Here is a 26,621-nt window from a genome sequence, read left to right on the forward strand (position 1 = left end):
CCATGTGGCAGCAACCAAATGTTGTTGATATCTATGGATGCATGCATGTTGAAGTGAACCATAACATAGAATACATTAAATTGTTAAGTTGCTAAATCAGAGGGGTAGGTTGCCATTCACTTCGACACATGATTTGTTGGTGAGTCACCTGCAAAAATTGCAGCTCCTGGATAAAAGATGCATAATGGGGACCACTGGCTGTATCAGTTAATTTGCAGTTGTGCCAGTTGATTAATCTTTGCCTAGCTAACTAGGTGCGAATCCATATGCTACATCGGACGGTAGTGAAAGGGGGGGCAGTACCACCGGGTGGCAACACCATATTTTGCTTTCCAGCAATATGGTTGCCATGCATCTTCTTTTTTCTCGAGCTAAGCCTCTATTGAAACAATATCAATATAAGAATTTGTACGGGTTAGACAAATCCTAAAATGCTCAAATGTTTTGAAACCCGGACCTCTAGAGAAATTAACTAGTTGGGTGGTTATAGTTCAAGTTCATATATTTTTCCTTTTGATAACACAAAATCAAGTTATTTTTTGTGTCGTGGACTAGTCAAAAAAAACTTTGAAATGTTAATCACTTCCTTAACATTGTGAACAAAATATACTTGCTTCACTAGGATATTTTGTTGCAGTGAGGCCATATATACATAATCGATGTGTTGGTGTCTTTACCAACAAAATGGAAGACTCCTCACATCTCATTTCAATACTCGTCTAACAATCAACAAGCTAGTGAGTTCTATTGCTCTAAAACATGTATGGTGCGCGATAGAATGAGCGCTCAATATGCCAACCATAATAGCATGCTAAGCACAATATGCCAATCTTGACGAGAAGGAACGATTACACATTTGTGTGTGCCAAATAAGTGAAGTAGATGTGATTTATATGATATCAAGCACATACATTGTATGGACGATGATAGGAAAACTAGTTGTATATGCTTTGTACGGTGCAATTATGTGAAACTGATAGTATATGATGCAACGGCTAGGCACATAATTTATACAAGCCGATGCAAAGAAAAAGTTACATAAACACGGGATAGAAAATGTAGAGTGAAAGAGTGTGATGTAAGACATTTTATTTACTTGTGTGTAGGGGTGGAGCCACTCAAGCCCACAAAGATCCAGATGCACCACCGAAAAAAAAAAAATAGATGCAATCAGCCCATATATGATAGTGTGTGTGCACCATGGTAGGCCATAGGTTGTGATCCGTGTGGCGCATATATGTCTTATGTTATTTTAGCACATGAAATGTTCACCCCTCCTACATTTGACTAGGTTCACTCTGATTGTTGAAAAAACTAATCAATACAAGTTAGGGTTATGTGTTGCGCTTAATACAGAAAATACATCTATATAGCTATTAATATTTATCATACTTGTATCCACCATCCTAAGGCCCCCGTCATTAGTGGCAACAATTTCCCGAGTAGAAACTCTTTATCATGTTTGCTCTAGCTTCGTCCCCATGGAGAGTTAAATTTGTTTATACTGAACTTTTTTAACTATTCAGTTACATCCCATTTGCTAGACATGATTTAACCATCATTTTTCTCTTATATCTAGAAAGTTATGCATGGAATAGTACACAAATAAAAATGAAGATACAATCGTTGTTGTTTTATAATTTAAACTTTCAACCGTGGATATTGCATTTTCATTAAATCTGAAGCATACATTAAAAGGGAAAATTCACAAATTCTTGCCACTCAAATGAACTACAAATATATGTTTTATCTTCATGTGTATTTAATTTTCCTTAAATATCATGAGATACCTCTAAACATGGTAGAGGTTTCTCGAATATATGATAGTCTATTTAAGTATAAGTAAATAGAAGTGGTAACAATCAACAGAACAAACAGAAAATCCTAGAATTGACGTTCTGTTGATTCTAGGATTTTATATTTTTTCTAGGGCCTTGCGGCCTTGGAGGTGTGGCACGCCACGACTCCTCATCGGCGGGAGGGTTTTCGTCATTTGTTTAGGTTACTTTTTAGTGTCTTTTTCGTGATGGTGAGGCGGTGGCTATATCCCGAAGTCAGAATAAAGTCCTCCTGCCTTATCCTTGCGCCGGTGGTGCATCTAGAGTCGGTGAAGGGCGCGTCGAGTCATCTGCCCGACGGATCTCCTGGAATCCGATCGGTCTTCGTGTTTGTTGGTGTCATTTCAGGTCAGTCTCTTTCGATTGAGGGTTGTCATCATTGGCGACGGTTGATGCTCTTCATTGGGGCCTTAGTTAGACGACTTCATGTATGTCTACTACAACAAGCTTTTCTCGGCTCTGGTGATGGAGGGAGGAGGACGGCGGCACCCCTTGGCTTGCGCTGGTGTTTGTAGTCGTCGCTAGATGGCCCAAAGATCTATTTTTTTAGAGGCTGATTGTAATACTGTTGATGATTATTAATAGATTGGTGGAATTTTCGCAAAAAAACTTAAACATAGGATAAAGCTAGGAAAAGTAGAACCAAATTTATGCCTATTTGCTGAAAATAATAATTTTAGGGCGTCTGCTCGAAACAACTAAGCCAAACTATCAACAACACTGACAGGAAGGCCTTGAACAAAACTGAAAGAAGGGCCAGTAATGCTTTGCATCAAGTTTCATGCACCAAGCAAGAGAACAAAAAGTCTGAAATAACGGTGATAAGATGGAAAATCCACATATACTTCAACACCGCTCTCAGCGTGTGGCTCATTGAGGCATATGCGTGCTAGAAATAGGGAAAGATATCTACTTTTTCAAAAATACGAAAGCCAGGAGTTGAATCTCAAACATATACTCGGATACCATGTCAAGTTTAATGTGAAAGATTACAAATTTACAACATAAGCCAATTAAACGAAAAGTTCGAACCGATGGAAAAAGACTAGGCAGTGTATTTATATTCAACACTCCTCCTTACGTCTAGACTATTTTAGTTTTTACCGTGGGTTCGATGCGGACCGCATAATCTTTTTTCTTTTGTGTTTAAAACTACGTGAGCAGGGACTTGAACTTGAGACCTCTTGGCTATAATACCATATATGATTGTTGCGCTAGCCAGTTCAACCAAAATACCGATCTCATGGAAAGAGACTAGACAGTGTATTTATATTCAACACTCCCCCTCACATATAGACTATTTTAGTTCTTAGTGTGGGTTCGGTGCGTGCCGCAGAATCTTTTTTCTTTTATTTTTAAAACTGTGTGAGCAGGGTCTTGAACTTGAGACCTCTTGACTCTGATACCATGAAATATTGATGCACTAGCAAATTGAACTAAAAGTCTGAACTGATGGAAAGAGACTAGGCAGTGTATTTATATTCAACATGGAGCTCTCCCGCGGTCCCCACGGTGTGCAGGACCTCCTGCGACGACCGTAGGAGCACCGCGCCGTGGCGAACCTGGCATGGGCGCCCGCCTCGGCCTGCACCCTGAGCACGAAGGCATTGGCCATCATCGTCGACATCGCCGCCGCCTGCCGGAGCAGCGACTCCATGAAGGGCAAGTTGCTCTCCTTGGCGTCGGCTGCCTCCTCTGCCACGTCCTTGCCGGTGTAGGCGTCGGTCGCCGCCTAAAATGCGTCCCTCGCAGCGAACTCCACCGCGTCCTAGAGGGCGTAGGCATCGGTCTCCTCCGCCTTGAGTGCTTCCGTCATGGCGAGCTCATCCGCGTCCGGATCGTCCTCGTAGTGGACGCGCATTCGGGCATCTCCAACGGGGCGACGCAAATGGACGGTGAGCGGCCGTTTGCGTTCGCCGGCCGAAAAATGCGTCGGGCTCCGTTCTGGGCCCCTTTCGGCCTGAACCCATATTGTGTTTGGAAGACCTGGGCCCCTCCAAAATGTGTTTGGAAGACCTGGGCCCCTCCAAAGTGCCGCTTCTTTGCGTGGCTCGCCATCCAAAATCGCCTGTGGACCGCTGATCGCCTGGCAAAGCGGGGATGGCCACATCACCCCACCTGTTAGCTCTGGAGATGCTCCCCCGAGACGGCTCGACACATCCTCTTCGAATGTCGTTTCTCCAAGCGCATTTGGGCCGCGGCGGACTCCTAGCTCTCCTGCTCGGATCTTATTGGCAGCCTTGGAGAAGGTAGAGCAAAGGTCGTTGATTACTGGCAGGCCATCACGTCAACCACTACCTCTTCTCCCAAAGGTTTGCGGTCATTCTCATCACTTGGGAGATATGGAAGGAGAGGAAAGAACGCGTCTTCAACAACAATTCCTCGCTGCCATCGGTTGTTATGTGATACGTCTCCAACGTATCTATAATTTCTGATGTTCCATGCTTGTTTTATGACAATACCTACATGTTTTGCTCGCACTTTATAATGTTTTCATGCATTTTCCGGAACTAACCTATTAACAAGATGCCGAAGTGCCAGTTCCTGTTTTCTGTTATTTTTGGTTCCAGAAAGGCTGTTCGGGCAATATTCTCAGAATTCGACGAAACGAAGACCAAACATCATAATTCACCGAGACAGACCAGGACACCAAAGGAGAGTCGGAGGGGAGGCCTGGGCCCCCCAGACCATAGGCCAGCGCGGCCTGGAGGGGGGCGCGCCGCCCTATGGGGTGGGCCCCCCCAGGCGCCTCCTTGCGCCGCCTCTTCGCCTATAAGACCCCTCGCGACCTAAAACCTCGAGACCAATTGACGAAACTCCAGAAAGACTCCAGGGGCGCCGCCTCCATCGCGAAACTCCGTTTCGGGGGACAGAAGTCTCTGTTCCGGCACGCCGTCGGGACGGGGAAGTGCCCCCGGAAGCCATCTCCATCGACGCCACCGCCTCCATCATGCTCCGTGAGTAGTTCCCCCATGGACTACGGGTTCTAGCTGTAGCTAGTTGGTACTTTCTCTCCCATGTACTTCAATACAATGATCTCATGAGCTGCCTTACATGATTGAGATTCATCTCGATGTAATCGGTGTTGTGTTTGTTGGGATCCGATGGATTGTTACATTATGATTAGTCTATCTATAAAGTTTGTGAAGTTATTGTTGCTGCAATCTTGTTGTGTTTAATGCTTGTCACTAGTGCACGAGTGGCATGATCTTAGATTTAAGCTCTATACTTATTGCTTAGATTGTATCTACAAGTTGTTTGCACATATTGTTGTCCGGAACCCGTGGCCCCAAAGTGATAGAAATTGGGACAACCGGAGGGGAAGGCTGTGATATGAGGATCACATGTTTTCACCAAGTGTTAATGCTTTGCTCCGGTGCTCTATTAAAAGGAGTACCTTAATAGCCGATAGATTCCCTTGAGGCCCTGGCTGCCACCGGCTTGGTAGGACAAAAGATGTTGTACAAGTTTCTCATTGCGAGCACGTATGACTATATATGGAAAACATGCCTACATGATTAATAGACTTGATGTTCTGTCTTAATGCTATTTCAATCCTATCAATTGCCCAACTGTAATTTGTTCACCCAACACTTGTTATTGGAGAGTTGCCACTAGTGAAGATAGCTGGGAACCCCGGTCCATCTCTCATCATCATATACTCGTTCTATAGGTCATTGGAAGTAGTATCAACTATTTTCCGGTGCCATTGCCTCTATGTTACATGTTATCGCTGCTTCATTCATCGTTACTATTGCTCTCATATCATCGCTGCTTTCACATCACCCCTGTTACTAGTGCTTTTCCAGGTGCAATTGAATTGACAACTCAGTTGTTAAGGCTTATAAGTATTCTTTACCTCCCCTTGTGTCGAATCAATAAATTTGGGTTTTACTTCCCTCGAAGACTGTTGCGATCCCCTATACTTGTGGGTTATCAAGACTATTTTCTGGCGCCGTTGCCGGGGACGAAGAAAAGTTACACCACAAAGATTTCTAACTCCCACGTCAACTGCACGCCAGCATTATGCACAAGATCCGGGGAGAAGGAAAAGACTGGATCCTTGCAGATCTGATTAGCTGAGTTGCTCTGGGGCGGAGTCCCCCGCCCTTTTCTTTCCCTTTTTATGGCTCTTGCCATGTACCTGTTTGCTTCTCCTATATCAATATAAGGCAAAAGCTTTTTTACCCGTTTCAAAAAAAAAGTAAGCTACCAACACCTGTGGTAAAAATGATGAAACCCAGCAAAGGACCTATACATGTCGAGCCGTCCAACACATATAGCACATGTCATGCATGTATATAATTCTAAGGGCATGTACAATGGGCTGATATCAGCCTTCTCTTAGGCCCTGCCACTTAGGATTTTTGATTAGTTGGAGGAGAGAGAAAGTAGAAAGAGAAGGTTGTCTATTTTAGCTAAGGGATGATCTCTTATGAAATAAAAGAAAACTTTTTTCCCATTGTACGACTTTTCTTCCCTTAGCTACATAATTTCCTACTAAAAATAATTAATTCTCATTACTGTAAGGGATAACAATAAGTGATAATGCATTGTACCTCTAATATTTATCGTCTTCTCTAGATGACTTGGACTACTAAGAGAAGTTATGTCTTCCCTACCATTGTACATGCCCTAATCTGAACTGTCAAAATATACGTGAACTGTCCACATCCTGTCGGTAAGTTTGGATTATTGGTCCTACTGATCGTGGCATCATGCATTATGTTAAATATAATTATCTAGCCCTCCTCCATCAGATCGGTCTTTTGGTTGAACTGGCTATAGCATGCAATTCTACACTCCCTAGCCATGGACACCAACATTGTCGACCTCAATTTTACGTGTCGTAGTGTCTTAGTACCCAATATGTATCGTAGTATGTTACGATTTTACGATGCTACTATGGTCAATCGATACGTATCATGATGATATCTTAATCACGTAGTATCTTAATTGTATGTCGATATGTATCAGGTAAACCTAATATCCCGATGCAAAAAATGATCCCATGCGATCCCACACCTATGCTAAAAAATATGAACAGAACGGCTGGGTTATTTTGTAGTCTCAAGACTAACTAAGTATTTTAAACAACAAACAGTTAAAAAAAAGTATTTAAACAACAACCTTCCAACCGGGTAGACGGGGCAACGCGAGCACATCCGATCCGCTCGCCCGGAGGGCAGACAGATCTGTATCCACGAAAGCGACCGTCCCAAAGCCCAAACTTCCTACTAAATCGCCTTTCCGCTTTATTCTCGCCAGAAACCCAACCCGGAAAACATTTTCCCTCGGTTGCCGCGTTGGTTTCGTCGCGTCGGTGGTGGTGGAGTGGGAGTGGGAGCTGAACTGAACTGAGAGAGAGAGGGTTGGGCCAATCCCCACTAAAAATCGGGGAACGCAGCTGTAAAACCCCGTGGATTCTGGCTCCAATCTCTCAGACGTTGCAGCGGCCGGCGTCTGTTCGGAGGAGTTCGGGATCCACCCGGCGAGCCATTCCCTCCTCCCGTGAGCTGCCGCCGCCACCCAACACAGCGGGCTCTCTCTCGCGCGCGTCGCCGTTCTTCCCCGTCGCGTCGCTGCTGTCTCCGGCCGCAATCTCTGGCCATTGGGTTCTGAGGTACGAGCTTCTTTTCAGTCAGTCATTAGCCAAATCCCACTGAAATCTAGATCCGCGCCTGTGAGCGTCGAGCTTCAGTTCTCCTGTTGGCAAGATAGTCCGACATTTTTAGAGATCTGGTGTTGTTACAATTTTGGCAAAGTCTGCTGGTTAAGCAACACTGATGTGATGGGCGAAAGCCAAGCCACGTGCTTTCCTTTTTGTTTAGTATTATCCATCTATGATTGCTTCAGGTGAAACTGCGGTTGCATCAGATTTAGGAAAATAATTGTTTGAGGGAAGATTTAGGAAAACAAATGTAGTAGTGGCATTTGCTGTTTTGACCATACTAAACAACACACATGTTCTCTCAACTTGGGTCGTAGTTTGCTTTATTTTATTAATAAGTTGTAAAAGCAGGTCTCTGATCGAGCCTTCCGTCTAAAGAAGTATACAAAAGACATCATCTTCTTCAGTTTGCACTTCTCAGGATCGACCATGGCCGTGAAAGGGGGTCCGGCGGACAGCAGGACGAGGAGCACCGTGGCCATATGCATAGTGATTGGCATGTGCGTCTTCTTCTACACCCTCGGGGCGTGGCAGAAGAGCGGCTTCGGGAAGGGGGACAGCATCGCGCTGGAGATCACCAAGCGCACCGACTGCACCCTCTTGCCCAACCTCAGCTTCGACACGCACCTTTCGGAGCAGGGCAGCTCCGGTGAGCTCGTTTCGCCCGTGAAGAAGTTCAAGCCGTGCCCGGACCGCTTCACGGATTACACCCCTTGCCAAGATCAGAACAGGGCGATGAAGTTTCCTCGCGAGAGCATGAACTACAGGGAGCGGCACTGCCCGCCGCAGAAAGAGAAGCTGCACTGCCTGGTGCCACCGCCGAAGGGATATGTTGCGCCGTTCCCGTGGCCCAAGAGTCGGGACTATGTTCCTTTTGCGAATTGTCCCTATAAGAGCTTGACGGTCGAGAAAGCCATACAGAACTGGGTGCAGTTCGAGGGCAATGTCTTCAGATTCCCCGGTGGAGGGACACAATTCCCTCAAGGTGCTGATAAATACATCGATCAACTGGCATCAGTTATTCCAATCGCCAATGGAACCGTCAGGACTGCATTGGACACTGGCTGCGGGGTAAGGAAACATATCAAACTTTACATGGATTACTTCTACTCTGAGCTTCTTCTCACCTTTTTAAGAGTCAGGATGTTGCTCATGTATTTAGATTCTGAAATATTTCAGGTGGCTAGCTGGGGAGCTTACTTGTTAAAGAGAAACGTTTTGGCCATGTCATTTGCGCCAAGAGATTCACATGAAGCTCAGGTACAGTTTGCTCTGGAGAGAGGTGTCCCAGCTGTTATTGGTGTTCTCGGCACAATTAAGCTCCCTTATCCATCAAGAGCCTTTGATATGGCCCATTGTTCGAGGTGTTTGATTCCGTGGGGAGTAAATGGTGAGCCTAATCATCTGTCTTCTATACTGTTTATTGAATCTAAGTGTTTTGGTACATTTTTGTTACTACTTACAGTACTCTTGTGGCAATTTTGTGCATCTCCATTTCTTTTTCTGATAATTGTTTTCATGTTTTCTGATATTCAGATGGACTCTACATGATGGAAGTTGATAGGGTTCTAAGACCTGGTGGATACTGGGTGCTGTCAGGCCCTCCAATTAATTGGAAGGTGAACTACAAGGGTTGGCAGCGTACAAAGAAAGATCTTGAGGCAGAGCAGAACAAGATAGAAGAGATTGCTGAGTTGTTATGTTGGGAAAAAGTCTCGGAGAAGGGTGAGACGGCGATATGGAGGAAAAGAGAAAATACCGACTCCTGTCCTTCTAGGCATGAAGAATCCACTGTGCAGATGTGTGAATCAACAAATGCAGATGATGTCTGGTATGTTTGTACTGTATTTTGTGTCAAACAAGCTGTTGACCAGAGTTACTAACTTCTGCTTAATTCCCTTTAGCAAGATTCAGAGTATATATATTATGATAGCCTAACATCAATAGGTATAGTGTTCAGTAAGTTAATGCATTTTTTAGCTTTGCCTGCTTACATGTCTTGATGAATCAAGAAAAAAAAACAGTATAATTTATATACACTATTTGTTTACTAACTCCTGTAACACCAGGTACAAGAAGATGAAGGCATGTGTTACGCCTCTTCCTGGTGTGGAAAATCCAAGTGAAGTTGCCGGAGGAGCAATCAAGCCCTTCCCAAGCAGGCTCAATGCAATTCCTCCAAGAATTGCTAATGGGTTAATTCCAGGGGTTTCATCTCAGGCCTATGAAAAAGACAACAAAATGTGGAAGAAACATGTGAAGGCTTATATCAACGTGAACAAGTTTCTCCTTACTGGTAGGTACAGAAACATCATGGACATGAACGCAGGTTTTGGGGGGTTTGCTGCAGCGATCGATTCCCAAAAATCTTGGGTGATGAATGTGGTGCCAACCATTGGAAAGATTGCAACCCTAGGGGCTGTTTACGAGCGAGGATTGATTGGAATTTACCATGACTGGTATGGTTTGTTATGTCTGAATCTCAGCTCAGTAAGTTGTTGTCAGAAGCTTACTGATATGTGTCACAATTCCATGTCAGGTGTGAAGCTTTCTCTACTTATCCAAGAACCTACGATCTTATCCATGCTAGCGGCCTTTTCACCTTGTATAAAAACAAGTAAGCTGCTCCCTTCTCATGACATCAGTTCCGTTGATCGATTGCCATTTGCCATTTACCATTTACCAATGCTGATTCATTCTTTATGTTACAACTAATAACAGGTGCAGCATGGAGGACATCCTCCTTGAGATGGACCGCATCTTGAGGCCTGAAGGCGCTGTTATAATGCGGGACGATGTCGATGTCTTGGCGAAGGTGGACAAGCTTGCCCGGGGCATGAGATGGAACACGAAGTTAGTTGACCATGAAGATGGACCCCTAGTGCGCGAGAAGGTCTTGTATGCTGTGAAGCAGTATTGGGTTGGTGGAAACCAGACGGCCTCAGCATGAATGCGAACATATCCTAACATGCGGAAATCTGGGATCCACCCTTCAAACTGGCATCCAGGAATCAAGATAGGAAGTCATTGGGTGACAAGGGGAATGGCCAACGCTTCTCCGGGTTAGCAATGAAGAACCAAAGTTTCTTCCTTGCTGTCGATCGGCTACAGTATATTGTTGTAACAATTTTTTGAATTTGGTAACATTTGTCACGCAGTATGAACTTAATTGAAGATATATTATCATGGAAATTTATTGCATTGAGTTCCAGTAATTTTATTCATGATGCAACTTGTGTAAATCTACTTTGTTGTGCTTTTAGTCATGTGCGATCACTTATTCTGTAGCTCTACTCTGTTGTGCTTGAAGGACCTCAATGTTTTCTACCCAGGAAGGCATATGACTTGATTTTTTTCCCCTGTGAGGAGCTTACTGGAGTGTGAATAGGAGGACCTCTTGGGGAAATCCAATTGGGCTCATATGAACTCGTTGTGTGAAAATACATTTTAAAGTGTCAAAAAATTCTAAAATATTTTTTTGCATGTATATCTAAACATGTTATGTTTGTACACAAGTTTTCAGGAAAAAAGAATATTTTCCGTGTCTGGTGTACAAAGATAAATTTTGATGCTCCAACACGACTCCGTATAGGACATTTTTTTTGTCCTTTTTGTACATGCCACATAAAATATTGTTTTTCATGAAAACTTGTGTACGAACAAGAAATTTAATTTCAGAGTTTTTTGACATTTCTAAATTTGTTTTTTAGTTATTTTATATAATAGGTGCATATGCACCTATGAGCCAAAATGCAACCTCGACCTCCTGGTGTTCCTGCCCAGTTAGGATCGGTGCATGTTAAATGTTTGGTGTATGGCCCAGAAGAAATTCAGTTATGGATGTTGCATACTAGTAAAAAGTAGTGATGTATGTTTTCGTGCAAAATCCGGAAATAAAATGCAGATTGATATGCTGCCTGAGTGCCTATGCTTTATGCTTTAGGTTCATCTTTTTACTGGATTAGCTTGGGATTTCAGCGATCGGATGGCAGACAATGTTACTTTCTTTGTGATTCCAGAAGGAAGGGGTATTTTGAAGATAATGGTGGCTTCATTACCATCCATTGCTTTAGACAAGAGACAGCAAGCGAGACCAAATGTTGAGGGAATTCCTGCTAAAATTAACCTACTACCATTTTTTACTTATCGGATGCATAAATTATACTAGCTCTCCATAAATAGATGTCAAATGTTTGTCTAAATTTGAATGTATCTGGACACGATTTAGTGTATAGATACATCCGAATTTAAATAAATCTTTGGCATTTATTTATGGACGGAGGGAGTATCTCAAATAGCTTTACCGCAGAGCAGCAGTTCCTTTGATAGCATGCTTCCCAGAGGCTACGATGTTTGTTCTGTGTACGCACTCAGCTTAATTCTCCATGAGTTTGTTTCATTGGGTGGTGACAGCTCTTGCCTAATCTCAGACTCTTCCTATATGAGCCTAAACAGAGCCAAAGACGTACCAGTGGTTGCTTCCTATATGTTCTCTAGAATTGTCAATAAAGAGTATATATTAATATCACGGAGATACCAATTACACCCAGCCTCTGCAACAATATCATACCTTAATGACATAAAGGATGCACACAGCCAAAAAAGAGAAAATAACTAACAAAAAAAAGGCCCCGCTACAGAGATCCATCACTTGAAACAGCAACATTGACACCATCAAGACAACACCAGAAGATCAGCTTCGCCATAAGCGACGCCTCTAAGAAGGAAACAGTGCACAAACGCTGTCGTCGCCGATCATAGATATTAGGTTTTCATCCTGAAGAAAGTCATCTCTCTCAAAACAATGCCTTCAACAAGAACATTGCCAGACACAACCAATTAAGGTCAGATCTTGGACTTTCACCTGGAAAGATAAGACTCTGAACTTCTCCTGTGCAGTCGCCCCCACATACCAGTTGTTGTTTCAAGTCACGAAGCACCAAGCCAATTCCACCTCACCACCAAGATCCGACCCTCATAGCTATTCCACCGATCTTGACTTGATGACCTTCTCCGCTAGCACCATGGAAAGAAAACGAACTCCATGATATTAACAGCCAGTAGAGCTTCGAAGCGCTCCCTCTAAAACCAAACGGTCAGATAAAAAACATGGGTGCGCACGACCAAAACCACCCAATCCAGCAATCTTCAGGCATTTATCGCTCAATGAATTTAGCCGGCAGGGCCTTCCGGAACCCGACAATCCACCCAGACCGGTGGGAACAAGCATCCAAACGATCTTCAAACTTGGTGCTAGAAGAATCCTAGAACCACCACCTTTATTCTTCGACGCGGACGAAGCGGCCCCCACGCCGTCATCCGCCGCCCGATGACGACGAAGGAAGTTCAGAAAACAGATCATCGCCTCGCTAAGTCGTCGCCGCCAAGCCCAAGGCGGCCGCAGAGAAGAAGACTCGGCAGCAGTTGCGTACCCCGGCCAGGAATTCGAAGGCTCTACCCATGGTCGCCCGAACGAAACGGCCAAGGCCATCCTTGCAGCAGGCCATAGTAGGCAAAGCAGCGACCAGGCCCTGTAGGCCCAGATCGGACCCAGATTGGACCCGTGCCGCCGCCAGTTCGCCGTGCCACCATCGTCCAACCGCCGGCATCCAACACCATGGCCAGCCCCACGCGCCCCTGCACCAAGACGGCGCGCCGCCTAGCGCCAAACAGCGGCCACGGCCTGCAAGTCGACAGGCGCAGGGCAGGACCCGCCCCGGCGCCGACAGCCGCCGCGGCCCCCCGAGGCCGCTCCGCCGGGTCAAGCCAGCAAGGCCGCCGCGCGCGCGCCCGCCCGTGGGCGCCGCTGCCGCCTGCAGCGCTTCTGCGCCGGGAAAACGCGAGGGGAAGATCTTGGAGGCGGAGAAGAAACCGCCCCGCCGCCACCATCCTTGAGGCACGCGCGGCTTCGCCGGCGCCCCCTCCGGCGGTGGCGATGCGGGTGAGGGGGAGGCGGCACTAGGTTAGGGGAGGGGGAGGCGGCGATAGGTTCTCTAGAATGCATGGAAGGAACGCAACCGCCACATTTTCACCAGATGCCATCTTACTTATCTCGAAGTGGCAGACATCGCAAGCGAAGACATCCTTCAACACGATCGTGCTTTTAACGGCTTCGGCCCAGCCATCCCGACTGAGCCAGATTAGGCATTTTTTTTCTGGTTTGCTTACGGTAGTTTCAGGCATATTCCCACCTTAATCTAAATATGCCCTCCCTATGTAGTTTGGTTGTCTTTCCCTCTTGCTAAATGAAAAGTCAGGGCTTCTGCCGGCTACTCCAAAAAAAAAAAACTCAGACTCTATGGACATGGCATTAGCATTTGTTATGATGTACATAGATGTACAGACTTTGCACTAGCTTGGTGTTCCAATTAGCAGTAGCACATTTGGTACCGTTTCACCATGTCAAGTTATCAACTACAGGCTAACCAAATATCTATTTGCACACTGGCGAAACATTTAGTAGTGTTTTGCTGATCTGGTGGGTGTGCTCATTTTGTTTTGTGTCTTTATCCATGTTAGGTGTAACCTTAATTTCTGTCTTTTCATGATCTAATCGTAGATTGATCGCACATGCTAATAAATTAATGTTTCTCTCGCTGGCAGAACTTGCAAAAGCTTGCCGACCTGCTCTTCTGGTAGTTTTTCGTTTGTGTACACCGCACCATGTAACTACGATCTGCGAGCGTGTCCAAGTCAAACGATGCCCCTTGCTCAGATTAAAATACTGGCAATCAGTTCGTGCATAACAATTTATTTGCCTCGTGGCGGGAGCTGATATGATTTGCTTACTTTGTATGGTGAAAAGAATTACGCGAGTGTGATGCTTAATAGATATTGTGAACGTGGCCTATCAAGTCGAATATATTAAGAAACTGCACCGACCTATCAGGTCCTACCATATTGGCTTTTGTGTTCATAGAGAAGACAATCATAAATGGTTCCAAGAGAAGAAATGAAATCTCATACTGATTCAGAAAAAGAGATCGATGCAGGCCGGGAGATGATGATATTTTAAATTATGCCACTAATTCTGTAATTACTGTGAAAATATTTTGGCCCAGTATGGAGTTCATATTGCTCTTGAAATTCCTTTGGATTTAGTGTTGGATGCTGGTCATAGACTGATGTTAGAGCAAGAATTCAGTATGGAACATATAAAAGAATTTATTTTAAATGAAGCCCAACAAATATCCTGGCCATGATAGCTTTTCTATAGTTCATCATTATTATTGGCATTTATTTAGAATTATTTATGGTCCTTGTCCAGTGACTTCTACATCGGTAGGATAGATCATTCGATATTCAGTTACTGGACTCCTTTGTCTAAATGTCCTAGGGCACACAAAACTGAAATGTATAGACCTATTTTCCTTTTGAATGTGTGTTCAATTTTTTTTTACTAAGGTGGTCAGTAATAGGGCGATTGTAGTAGCTGATAAGGTAATATCTCCACTCCAAACTACATTCACTAAAGGAAGAAATATCTAGATGGAGTTATATCTTTGCATGAAACTTCGCACAGTGCGAGAACAAAAAAGAAGTGTTGTAATCTTTAAAGTTTATTTCGGAAAAGCTTACAATAAAATTAATAGATATTTTCCAATAAATCTTAGAATGGAAGGCTTTCTAGTCAAGTTTGTTGATTGGTCCTTAACACTCTGAATAATGGTGAAGTATTTATGTTTTTTTTGTTTGAAATGGGAACTAAGCCCTATCCTCTACGTCAATTGATGCGCACATCCTTTTTTATTGCAAGGTTCAAAGTATGATGGTCGATGATAAAATTGGTTCTTATTTTAAAAGAAAGGGACTCGGGCAAGGGGATCTTCTGTCTCACATAATTTTCAATATTTTTGTTGCTGATTTGGTAGTTTTGCTAGATAGACCCAAAGAGAAAGGCCCAAATGTCATATTTAATATGTCGAAGATTTGATTTTTCTTGCCGAGGATGATTCATAAAGTGCAAGAAACTTGAAAAATTTGCTATGCTTGCTGCTTGTTCAGATGAAAAAGTAACTTTAATAAAATTGATATTTTTTATAGAGCTAAGGAGAAGAATGTAGAGCATATGTGTATTTTCACTTCTGTAGAAGGACTGCATCCTCTGAAACATTTAGGTGTACAAGGCACCACGTGACAACAATTTATGAGTGTGTCAAATGATAGCATTACTCAGTTTAAAATATTGGCAATCAGTTTGCGCATAACATATTCTTTAACGTGTGGCAGCAGCTGATATGATCAGGCCGGTTACTTTGTTTGTGGTAAATAATAATCCCGTGGGTGTGATGCTCAGTAGATATCATGAATCTAACCTATCAAGTCGAATATATTAAGAGCTTTATTACCGCCACCAATCTATCAAGTCCAATGCAATATTATGTTGTAAAAAAAGTCCAATACACATATATTACAATATTAACTTGTTCACAAGAAAAACCATTGTAGATCATACGAATTTTTAGCCTTTTGGTTTTAATGGTCAGCGATATTATGCTGTCACAAACGGCCATGTGATTTCCAGACATTTCATACCCATATTTTTCAGTCTGAACACACTTTACCCAGGTTGCTAAGGAATATTTTTTTGGTTCACGGCCATATGATTTGTACTAGGTTTCCGGGGACCCTAGCATGAGGCATGTCCTATGTGGATGCTCCCGGTTCTTTCTTTTTTTTCTAATCTGATTTGCATAGGATTAATGCTAGGCATTTATCTTAATAAAAAGTACATCACTGTGTGCATCAACCGCTGACGAGAGGTTTATCCTCCTTTTCGGAAAAATAAAATCTACCAGAACGCTGGATGTACTAGAAAGGTTAAGCGTCTCTATATGATGAACAGTGCGTCGAGTTAAACACTATTAATACAAGAAAGGCCAAAGAATTCATCTCCACACAATGACAGAGAAATGGCTCGCCCAGTTAAGCGCTGGAAGTACTGAACCTCTCGTAGCATCATGGTTGGTTGCATATGTTGATTAAATGTACTGTGCACACAAAAAATCAAACTATAGACCTATTTGCCTTTTGATGGTTTTGTTTGAGATTTTTACTAAGGTGATTAGTGATAGGGCGACTATAGCTGATAGAGTAATATCTCGTTCGCAAACTATATTCACTAAAGGAAGAAATATCTAGATGGAGTTTTATTATTACATTGAACTTTGCATAGTGCGAAATCAAAAATAGGAAGTTTCGTAATCTTTAAAGTTGATTTAAAAAAATCTTATGATAAATTAATTCGGATTTTCCAGTAAATCTTCTTAGAATGAAAGGCTTTCCAGTCAAGTTTGAAGATTGAGTCCTTACACACTGAGTAATGGTAGATTAGTTATTATGGTCAATGATATAATTGGTTCTTATTTTAAAATTGAGGGGCTCACGTAAGGGAATATTCCGTCTCACATAATCTTCAATATTCTTGTTGATGCTTTGGTAATTTTGGTACATAGACCCCAAGAGAATGGCCCAAGTTTCAGATTTAATATGTCGCTGATATGATTTTTTTAGGATGATTCAAAAAGTGCAAAAAACTTGAAAGTTTTCCTATGCTTGCTGGCTTGTTTTGATCAAAAATTAATTTTAATAAAAGGGAAGTTTTCGGTTTTGATAGAGCTAAGAAGAAGAACGTATGTCTATTTTCACTTCTGTTGGAGGACTGCATCCTATGAAATATTTAGATGTCCAAAGCACCCAAACCACAATCTATGAGTGTGTCAAATGATAGCATTGCTCAGCTTAAAATATTGGCAATCAGTTTGCGCATAACATATTCTTTAACGTGTGGCAGCAGCTGATATGATCAGGTTACTTTGTTTGTGGTAAAAAAGAATCCCGTGGGTGTGATGCTAAGTAGATATCATGAATCTAACCTATCAAATCGAATGTATTAAGAACTTTATTACCTCCACCAATCTATCAAGTCCAATGCAAGATTGTGTTGTAAAAAAAGTCCAATACACATATATTAACTTGTTCACAACAAAAACCATTGTAGATCATACGGTAACTTTGTTTGTGGTAAAAAAGGAATAACGCGGCTAGATATCATGAATCTAACCTGTCAAGTTAAAAAATAATAATAAGAGCTTTATTACCTCCACCTATCTATCAAGTCCAATGCACATATGTTGTAAAAAATTCTAATAAAGGTATATTACAATATTAACTTCTTCACAAGAAAAAGCATTGCAGATCATACGGATTTTGAGCCGTCTGAATTTTGTGTTCAGCAGTATTATGTCGTTCCGCTAGTGTATTGGTTCACGGCAATATGAGATTTGTACTAGGTTTTTGGAGATGCATGAGGCATCTCCTATGTGGATGGTCATGGGATTTTCTGTTTTGCAATTCGATTTGTATAGGATCAATGCTAGGAATTGTTCTTAATAATAAGTAACACATCGTTGTGTGCATCAACCACAGAAGAGAGGTTTATCCTCCTTTTCAGAAAATAAAATCTACCGGGGCAAACTTTGAAGGGCAATGCCAAGCGTCTCCTATGATGACCGAGAAACAAGGCATCCAGATAAACGATGGATGTATTAGGAAGGTTATGTTGGATGTAGATGGGCTGCAGTCCAGTAAGGCAGCCCATATAGCCTATAGTTTCCGAGATCTCAAGGCCCAGCTTGGGACAGCCTTGGGGATGAAGTTTAGTCCCACATTGCTAGTTGGGAGAGAGTTAGAGTGGTATATAAGGGCTGTTGTTCTAGTCCTTCCAAGTGAGTGAGAATAGAAGGAGCCCTCGCGCACTCCTCCTCCTCCACCCGCCTCGCCTCGTCACGCACGCATGTCGCGTTTCGTTTCGTGACTCGAGTTCGAGGCACACTCAAGAAATCCTCTCCTCCCAGGCTATACAAGAAGACAAATCTGGAGTCTATAGCTCTCAGAACTCTCTAGTCTGCCTCTCTCACGAAAAAGTTCCTTCTGTTGCGTGTAAAACGTAATATTGTGATCAGGTAGAATCTACTCGGATAGTCCGAGCTCTGTATTCACGTGTATATATAGGAGGATTACAGGGTTTAGGTCGGTTACATCAAGAGTCTTATTCGTATACAAAACAATCTCTAACACCATCCCTTAATCACAACTTCGACAAGTTGAGATTATGCTTAAAGACTTCAAACGCTGGATACGGAAGTGGTTTAGTAAACCCATTTGCCACTTGATATCTTGACGGAATAAACCGAATCTCCAACTGTCTTCTCAACACTCGTTCTCTGACGAAGTGAAAGTCAATCTCAATGTGTTTTGCTCGGGCATGAAATACTGGATTTGCAGACAAGTAAGTTGCTCCAAGATTGTCACACCATAAACAGGGCTTCGTGTCAGCCGAATTCCAAGTTCAGCAAGTAGCGACCGAACCCAAATCATCTCAGCGGTGGCATTAGCTACAGCTTTGTATTCTGCCTCAGTACTCGATCCGGACACCGTATTCTCGCTTCTTGGCACTCCAAGAAATCAAGTTCGGTCCAAAAAACACAACAAATCCCCCGTGGACCGACGGTCATCAACACCGCCAGCCCGGCTCGCATCGAAAAGGCACCGACAAGAACAGACTGGGATTTCTGAAATGTCAGCCCAACCGTGAGAGTATGCTTAACATAGCGCAGAATACGCTTAGCAGCAGTCCAGATGTACTCGTAGTAGGAGCATGAAGATACCGACAAACTTTATTGACCGCATAGGAAATATCAGGTCTCGTAAGTGTAAGATACCGAAGAGCACCAACTATGCTTCGTACTTAGTGCTATCATCCTGGACCCGAGCAAGTCTCCGTGATGAGCAGAAATCTTTTCCGAGGATGACAAAGGCGTGGGCATACCTTGACAATTAACCATACCAACTCGGGCTAGGAGATCTTGAGCATATTTGGCTTGATTGAGAACAAGGCCTTCAGCAACTCGAGTGACCTCAACATCCAAGAAATAATGGAGATCACCTAGATCCTTCAAAGCAAATTCATGACTCAAGTCTTTTAACAGGACAGCAGTGGCAGCTGGAGAGGAACTGGCCACAATAATATCATCCACATAGATAAGCATAAAGATGCTGATAGTGGCCCGCCGGTATATGAACAATGACATATCTGATTTGGAAGCAACAAAACCAATGGAGAGAAGTTTGGCACTCAATCGAGAATACCATGCACGAGGAGCTTGTTTGAGCCCATATAACGCTTTATCAAGCTTGCAAATGTAATCTGGTTTACTTGGATCCTCATACCCAGGAGGTTGTCGCATATAGACTTCCTCTTCCAGAACGCCATGAAGAAACGCGTTCTTAACATCAAGCTGTCGCAAGCTCCATCCCTTGGAGACAGCAATTGCAAGAACAAGACGTACCGTGGCTATTTTAACAACTGGACTGAATGTATCTTCATAGTCAATCCCATATCGTTGCTTGAATCCTTTGGCAACCAACCTCGCCTTATATCTGTCAATAGAGCCATCAGACTTGTGTTTGACCTTGTAGATCCAGCGGCAGTCAATAATATTCTTGCCATGACGAGGTGGTACTAAGTGCCAAGTTCTGTTTTTCATGAGAGCCTCGAATTCTTCATTCATTGCGCCTTTCCAGTTTGGGTCAGCAACAGCAGACGATAAGTCTTTGGGTTCCCCGGACGTACAAGACAAGAGCCATCGAACAGTGCCGTCCTTATATTCTTTGGGTCGGTGAATACCTGTAGCAGCGCGAGTGACAGGGCGAGTCGCCGCAGGCTGCTGAACAGGGCGGGAAGCCACAGAAGATCCACTGTCCCGTGGACTGTGACGGGCGGGAGATCCTGTCTCCGCCGGGTCGCTGTCGACCGGATCCGATGCGGCAGGAGAGTCTGCAGCCGAGGATGCTGGGGTGGAGCGGGCGGGCGAGGTCGCCACAGAAGATCCGCGCGAGGGGGCCGGGGCGGGAGATGGCGCGTGGTGACGCGCGCGTGTGTCGGGCACACGCTCGGTGGAGCCCGCAGAATCTGTCTGCCCAGCCGCAGACGGGGACGGAGCGCGATCCGAGGCGCTCTGCACCGATCCCAATGAGGATCTGTCCAGAGAATCAGCATGGGAATCTGTGCTGTTGTCATTTTGTCCAGAAAATTGAAAAGGGCCATATGACCGGGTTGAAGCACTGTTTTGACCCAAATTTTCGCCACCTGCATTATTTTGAGATGCTGCACCCTGCACAGGAGGAACAACACTAACAATGGGATTAGTAGCATGAGTATTTTCCATATTGAAATCATCAGTAGTATCGCTCCCTAACTCAGAATTTCGAAGAGAAGGGTCAAGAAGAAGTATTTGTTTTCGAAGAAGGGCACCAGCATTAGGGTGCAAAGATTTGAAAGGAAAAACTGACTCGTCAAACACAACATCCCTCGAGACGTAGACTCGACCCGTGGTTACTTCAAGACACTTAACCCCTTTGTGACGAGGGCTATATCCAAGGAAGACACATTGTTTGGATCGAAAAGCGAGCTTGCGCTTGTTATAGGGACGCAAATTAGGCCAACAAGCACAACCAAAGACGCGTAGGGATGAGTAGTTGGGACGAGTACCAAGGAGACGATGGACAGGTGTATCATTATTGATGACTTTGCTAGGGAGCATGTTAATGAGATATGTGGCTGTGAGAAAGGCTTCATCCCAAAATTTTAGAGGCATACCAGGATGAGCAAGAAGGGCTAGCCCAACTTCCACAATGTGACGATGTTTTCTTTCAGCAGCACCATTTTGCTGATGAGCGTGGGGACAGGAGACTAGATGTGTGATCCCTTGTGTCTGAAAAAGAGAGTTCAGTTTGATGTATTCACCACCCCAGTCAGATTGAACTGTGATGATTTTCTTGCCAAGCTTGCGTTCAACAAGAGTTTGAAAGTTAACAAAAGCAGCTAAGGCATCAGACTTGCGTTTGAGTAAATAGATCCAAGTAAATTTACTATAGTCATCAATAAAGCTTACATAGTAATCATGACGCCCAACAGAAGTAGGTGCAGGACCCCATACATCAGAAAATACTAACTGTAAAGGGGTTGTAGATACACTGGTGGAGATAGGATAGGGAAGCTGATGACTTTTAGCTTGTTGACAAGGATCACAAATCGACCCAACACTAGAATCTCTAATACACGGAAGTTTATTTTTGCTAATAATCTGACTAACAACAGCTAAAGAAGGATGACCTAGTCGACTATACCACTGAGACTGAGAGGGCTTGACAGCAACAAAGGCATGTTTTGAAGAACTTGAGGACGCCAAAGATGCAATGAGGGGATAGAGGCCTCCAACACATCTTCCTCTATGAATTATTTTCCTGGTAGCCAGATCCTTTATCAAAAAGAAGAATGGGTGAAATTCTATGAAGACATGATTATCATATGTGAAGCGATGGACAGAGAGCAAATTTTTGGAAGCATTGGGAACATGAAGTATATTACGAAGATGAAAATCATGAGTAGGGTTACGAACTACTGAATGACCAATGTGGGAAATATTCATACCTTGCCCATTGGCAGTGTTGACCTTGTCATGTCCTTTGTAGGCGTCCCGGAGAGTCAAATTGTTGAGCTCTCCTGTGATGTGGTGAGTAGCTCCAGAGTCCTGGTACCAGTTGGTGTCCACACCATAGGCAGCATGAACTTCTTTATCACTATAATCATCATCATTGGCATAGCGAGACCAGCAATCCTTTGCATAGTGCCCCTCCTTGTTGCATATTTGGCACGTGGCATCAACCCAGGGGGTAGTCCTGCGCCGTCCACGCCCTCGGCCGCGCCCTCCTCCGGGTGGTCCACGGCCTCCACCACGCCCATGTTGGAAGGGACGATCATCACGCCGCGAGTCACGGCGGTTGTCTTGGCGATCCCCACGGAACCGGCCATTGTTGTTGTTGTAGTTTCCATTGCCGTCGTTACGGGAGCGCCACTGACGAGAAACAGCATTGGCTGAGGACTCAAACTCAGGAGGAGGGTGTTCAGCCAGGAGGATCTGTCGCTGATCATAGGCATGAAGCTGCGAGTAGAGGCGGCTGAGGGTGATGGGACCTGTTGCCACGCCAAGGGTAGCAACGAGAGCATTGTAGTCCTTGCCTAGGCCGGCAAGGATGTAGGATACCGATTGCCTGTCTTGAAGAGGGTGACCAGCCGCAACCAGTTCGTCGGCGAAATCCTGCATCTTGGCTAAAAACTCGGAGGTGGTCATCTGCAGCTTTTTTGTATTGGCAAGAGCAACAAGGAGATTATCAACTTTGGCTTCAGATTGTGCAGCAAACATCTCTTCAACAGCAGCGCAAACACCATGAGCCGATTCGATGCGATGTACGTGAGGAAGAACTTCCAAGGACAGGGACTGCAGAAGATAGGAGAGCACGAGTTGATCGCGGGAGAGCCAGTCCGCGTACTCTGGATTAGCTTTCATCTTGGCGGGAGCGCCAATGTCTTTGTCTGCTGGCACGTCAACCACCTGAGACGGTGGAGCGGACTCGACGCCGGTCAGGAGACCGAGCTGCTGGGCACCGCGGATGGCGGGCAACACCTGGGACCGCCAGATTGGATAGTTGTCACGCGTGAGCTGCGTGCGCGGAGGCTGGCCGAGATTGATCGGCAGCGCGGAAGAAGAGGAGAACGCCATGGTCGATGACGACGGCTGCGTCGTGGAGCTTGCGATCTAGGGTTTGATCGGTTATCGGCGGAAGAGGCGGCCTGATACCATGTAAAACGTAATATTGTGATCAGGTAGAATCTACTCGGATAGTCCGAGCTCTGTATTCACGTGTATATATAGGAGGATTACAGGGTTTAGGTCGGTTACATCAAGAGTCTTATTCGTATACAAAACAATCTCTAACATTGCGTTCGTCAAGATCCTGCACCGGGAAGTAGGCGATAAGATTTTTGGGGAGCGTCTCGGCGCGATTGCTCGCTGTTGTTCGTCCTCTTCTTCGCCAGTTCAACAGCTTCCTCGACGTCTCCGACTACACCATGGGCGACATCAACGATTCCCATGGATGCTACTGGTGCGACCTTCTCGATCGCGATGTACGTGCTTTTTTTCTCCTACCTTGCACTGGTATTTGTTCCATGTTCAGATCTGATGCATGTGCTTAGTCTAATGTGCGTGGTTAAGTATGCTTATGCATCTATAATATTATTTCAGTAATTAAACTCACACGAAAATTGCCTAATTTTCTAACAGGTCAAGCGGGTCTCCGCATGATGAACAGTATGTCGGTTAAACGCTGAAAATACTAGAAAGGCCAAAGCGTCTCCACACGAGATGACCGAGAACAGGGCTCTTCCAGTTAAACGCTGGAAATGCTCGCAGCATCACGCGTGGATCGGTGGATGGTTACAACTCACTTGCTGAAGTGACAAGCGCTAAGATCTGTAAGAGGTCGTTTGGTATCCATCATTTGGGCCTGGAATCCTAGAATTTATTTTGGAATTCTATAGGTGGGCTGTTTGGTTGCCACATAATTGTGCTGTCATTTCATTTAGGAATTCCAGCAAAATGACTCCATGGGTAAACATGATTCCAAGCTGAAACCTGTCATTTGCAATTCTTTATGGAAGCCTCTACACATTCAATATTGAATTCTGCTGTCATTTGCAATTCCTGTGGCAACCAAACAAGTGTATATTTCTGAAATTACAATGTAAATGAAATGAATACATGTATTCATTTTAAAATGCTACAAACGAAATGAAAGCCTGGCTTCCAAACGAGCTCTAACATATTTTGCTTTATCATCAAAAGGAAACGTCTCACTCGTAAAACCGAGGCAGCTGCGAAGTGCATGCATCTTAACAACTTAATGCTCGCCCCTTTTTCTTGCAGAACGAACCAAATCGAAGAGGAGGTCTACGATCCCTTTTAGCGTTATGATGGTCGATCGTATTATCACTGGACAATGACCCACACGATAACAAATTCAATGATTCCTGAGAGTCCGGTATGATCTAGTCCAACCTCACACATTAGTCCACCCACGAATCATTAACTAATTTCCTCTGGAACATATACGAGATCTGTATTAGAATACGTGTGGTAACTTATTAGAGATAAACTAGTCCATGGGCCTCTCAGTGACGCCGCTCTAGAACACGGTCGTTGGCTAGACAACCAGTATTGGTAAGACTGCCTCGCCAACGAGGATAACACCTACAGCTACTCATCGTTAACAACTCCAGTTAACAGTGTCAACGCGTTGTGAGTGCGGGAAGAAAAGAGAGATATGAAAGGCGCACCGAACACAGTCGCTGCTTTAGGTGTCGGACCATCAGAAACGAAGTTGATGATTACGAAGCGAAGAAGACGGTGAAAATGCAAGATCATCAAATTTAGTCTCAAACGTCCGTTTCACTCCCGCTCTCCCGCTACAACTGAGGTCTAATGTTATGTGTACGGTGCTTCAGATTTTTCAATATGGGAGCATAGCTCCAGCCTCAGCATCAATAGATGCACACAGCTATGTCCTTTATTTAAAAAAATGTCCAAAGTGTATACTTATTACAATCATGCGGAATTTAAGACTCTGACAAGAACCAACCAAACAAAGATGAAAAGTATACTGACAAGGCGGTTTCTCGGCAATGCCCACCATGAGAGGCTTGGGTTTTAGAGAAAGGCGACGACGGAAGTTCCGGGAGCGAGGCGGTACACGACGTACCCAGATTCACGTCTCCACGGTGGAGGATCGCTACGTCCTGCTAACAAAAAAAAAAATGAAACCGTGTCTAGGAGGAACTAGACACTTTTTTGATATAGTAGAAGCGGGACTTGGCGTGACAATTCCAAAATTCGTTCCTGACAGGAATCGAACTCCGGTCGTTGGGGTGCGCCACTGCGACCCCAACCACTGGGCTAAGCCCACGTCGTTGCTACGTCCTGCTAACAATCCATTATATGAATATATGTGTACAGGGGGCCGCCATAGGCGGAGTTGTTGGATCTAGTCTAGTCTAATCTGTGGGTTGTGATATCCAGGCGTGTCGCCTCTATGATTATGTTTCTGATTATGCGTGTCCCTAAGGGGTGCCCCTGCCTGGCTTTATATATCAGCCAAGCTAGGGTTTACAAGAGTCCTAGTAGGATTCATATTGGAGTCTTCTTTCCTTGTAGTCCAAGTTGTTAACGCTTGCAGGTCCAGCTTGTCTAGTCCTTGTGCTGGTCCATCTTGATAATCTGCACCGGGTATGGCAATGTCGAGTACCCGAAGGGTTGTGCCCACGTCATATACAAAAATATTCATCTTCAATTATTTTAATGTGCTGCCATCCAGTAGCCTAGAAATAGCAATCCCATGTGACCGTCAATAGATGGTTGCATCCAGTAGCCATAGTATCCCGCTGATCCTCCGGAAGAAGGTATTCCCAAAGCTGTATCCAATGCGCCGCACGAAGAATAACCTGCAAAAAATTGGTTCCCTTCTGTTTATTAAACACAATATCATTTATGTTTGTCCATATCGACCAACAAATCGCAGAAATACCAATACGAATATGCTCTTTATCTTTCTTATTCACCCTATTCAATCAATTACCGAACATATTAGTAATATTAGATGGAGGAGAAATGTTATAGGAAAAGAATACCATCCTCCAAATTACTTTTGCAAACGGAGAAGAAAGAAACAAGTGATCAATCGTCTCATTATCATCACAAAAAACAACATTTTTGACAACATGTCCACTTTCTCTTTATCAAATTGTCCGCAACACCTTATTATTAGAAAACCACATAAAAATCTTTATCTTAATTTTTTTGATCTTCCAAAGATACTTATGCAAAAATCTAGTATGGCCGTTCATAAGATCCAAGTACATAGATTTAACTAAAAACAAACCCGATTCTGTTAACTTCCGGACAAACTTATCAGTTTCGTGAGTTAGATGCAGTTTCGTGAGTTAGATGCACCGACATTAAACTTCAGATATATAGACAAGGCCGGATTTCTGATATCATCTTGTAAGGCATGTCATAGCTTCTTACCCTCCCGAGCATAACACTCTCCTCACCTCACGAGCGTTTAGATCAATACGAAAACAAACAAATGCTAGGATCATGTAATTTTCCACAATCTGCTGGCGTCTCTGCATTAATTTAGCTACGAAATAGCGG

The 26,621-nt window shown here is 44.0% G+C and overlaps 1 protein-coding gene across 1 annotated transcript; it reads left to right on the forward strand.

The window, feature by feature from the left end:
* The first annotated feature begins 7,397 nt into the window (after window positions 1–7,397).
* LOC124653805 (probable methyltransferase PMT2) lies at window positions 7,398–10,710 on the forward strand. Its single transcript, XM_047192872.1, has 7 exons — window positions 7,398–7,461; window positions 7,931–8,580; window positions 8,689–8,899; window positions 9,046–9,340; window positions 9,579–9,968; window positions 10,049–10,126; window positions 10,231–10,710. The coding sequence occupies exons 2-7, from the start codon at window positions 7,939–7,941 to the stop codon at window positions 10,457–10,459; spliced, it is 1,845 nt and encodes a 614-aa protein (XP_047048828.1). The 5' UTR covers window positions 7,398–7,461; window positions 7,931–7,938; the 3' UTR covers window positions 10,460–10,710.
* The last annotated feature ends 15,911 nt before the right edge of the window (window positions 10,711–26,621 follow it).

The sequence above is a fragment of the Lolium rigidum genome, chromosome 5 (genome assembly GCF_022539505.1).
Source record: "Lolium rigidum isolate FL_2022 chromosome 5, APGP_CSIRO_Lrig_0.1, whole genome shotgun sequence".
In the NCBI taxonomy this organism is placed as follows: Eukaryota; Viridiplantae; Streptophyta; class Magnoliopsida; order Poales; family Poaceae; genus Lolium; species Lolium rigidum.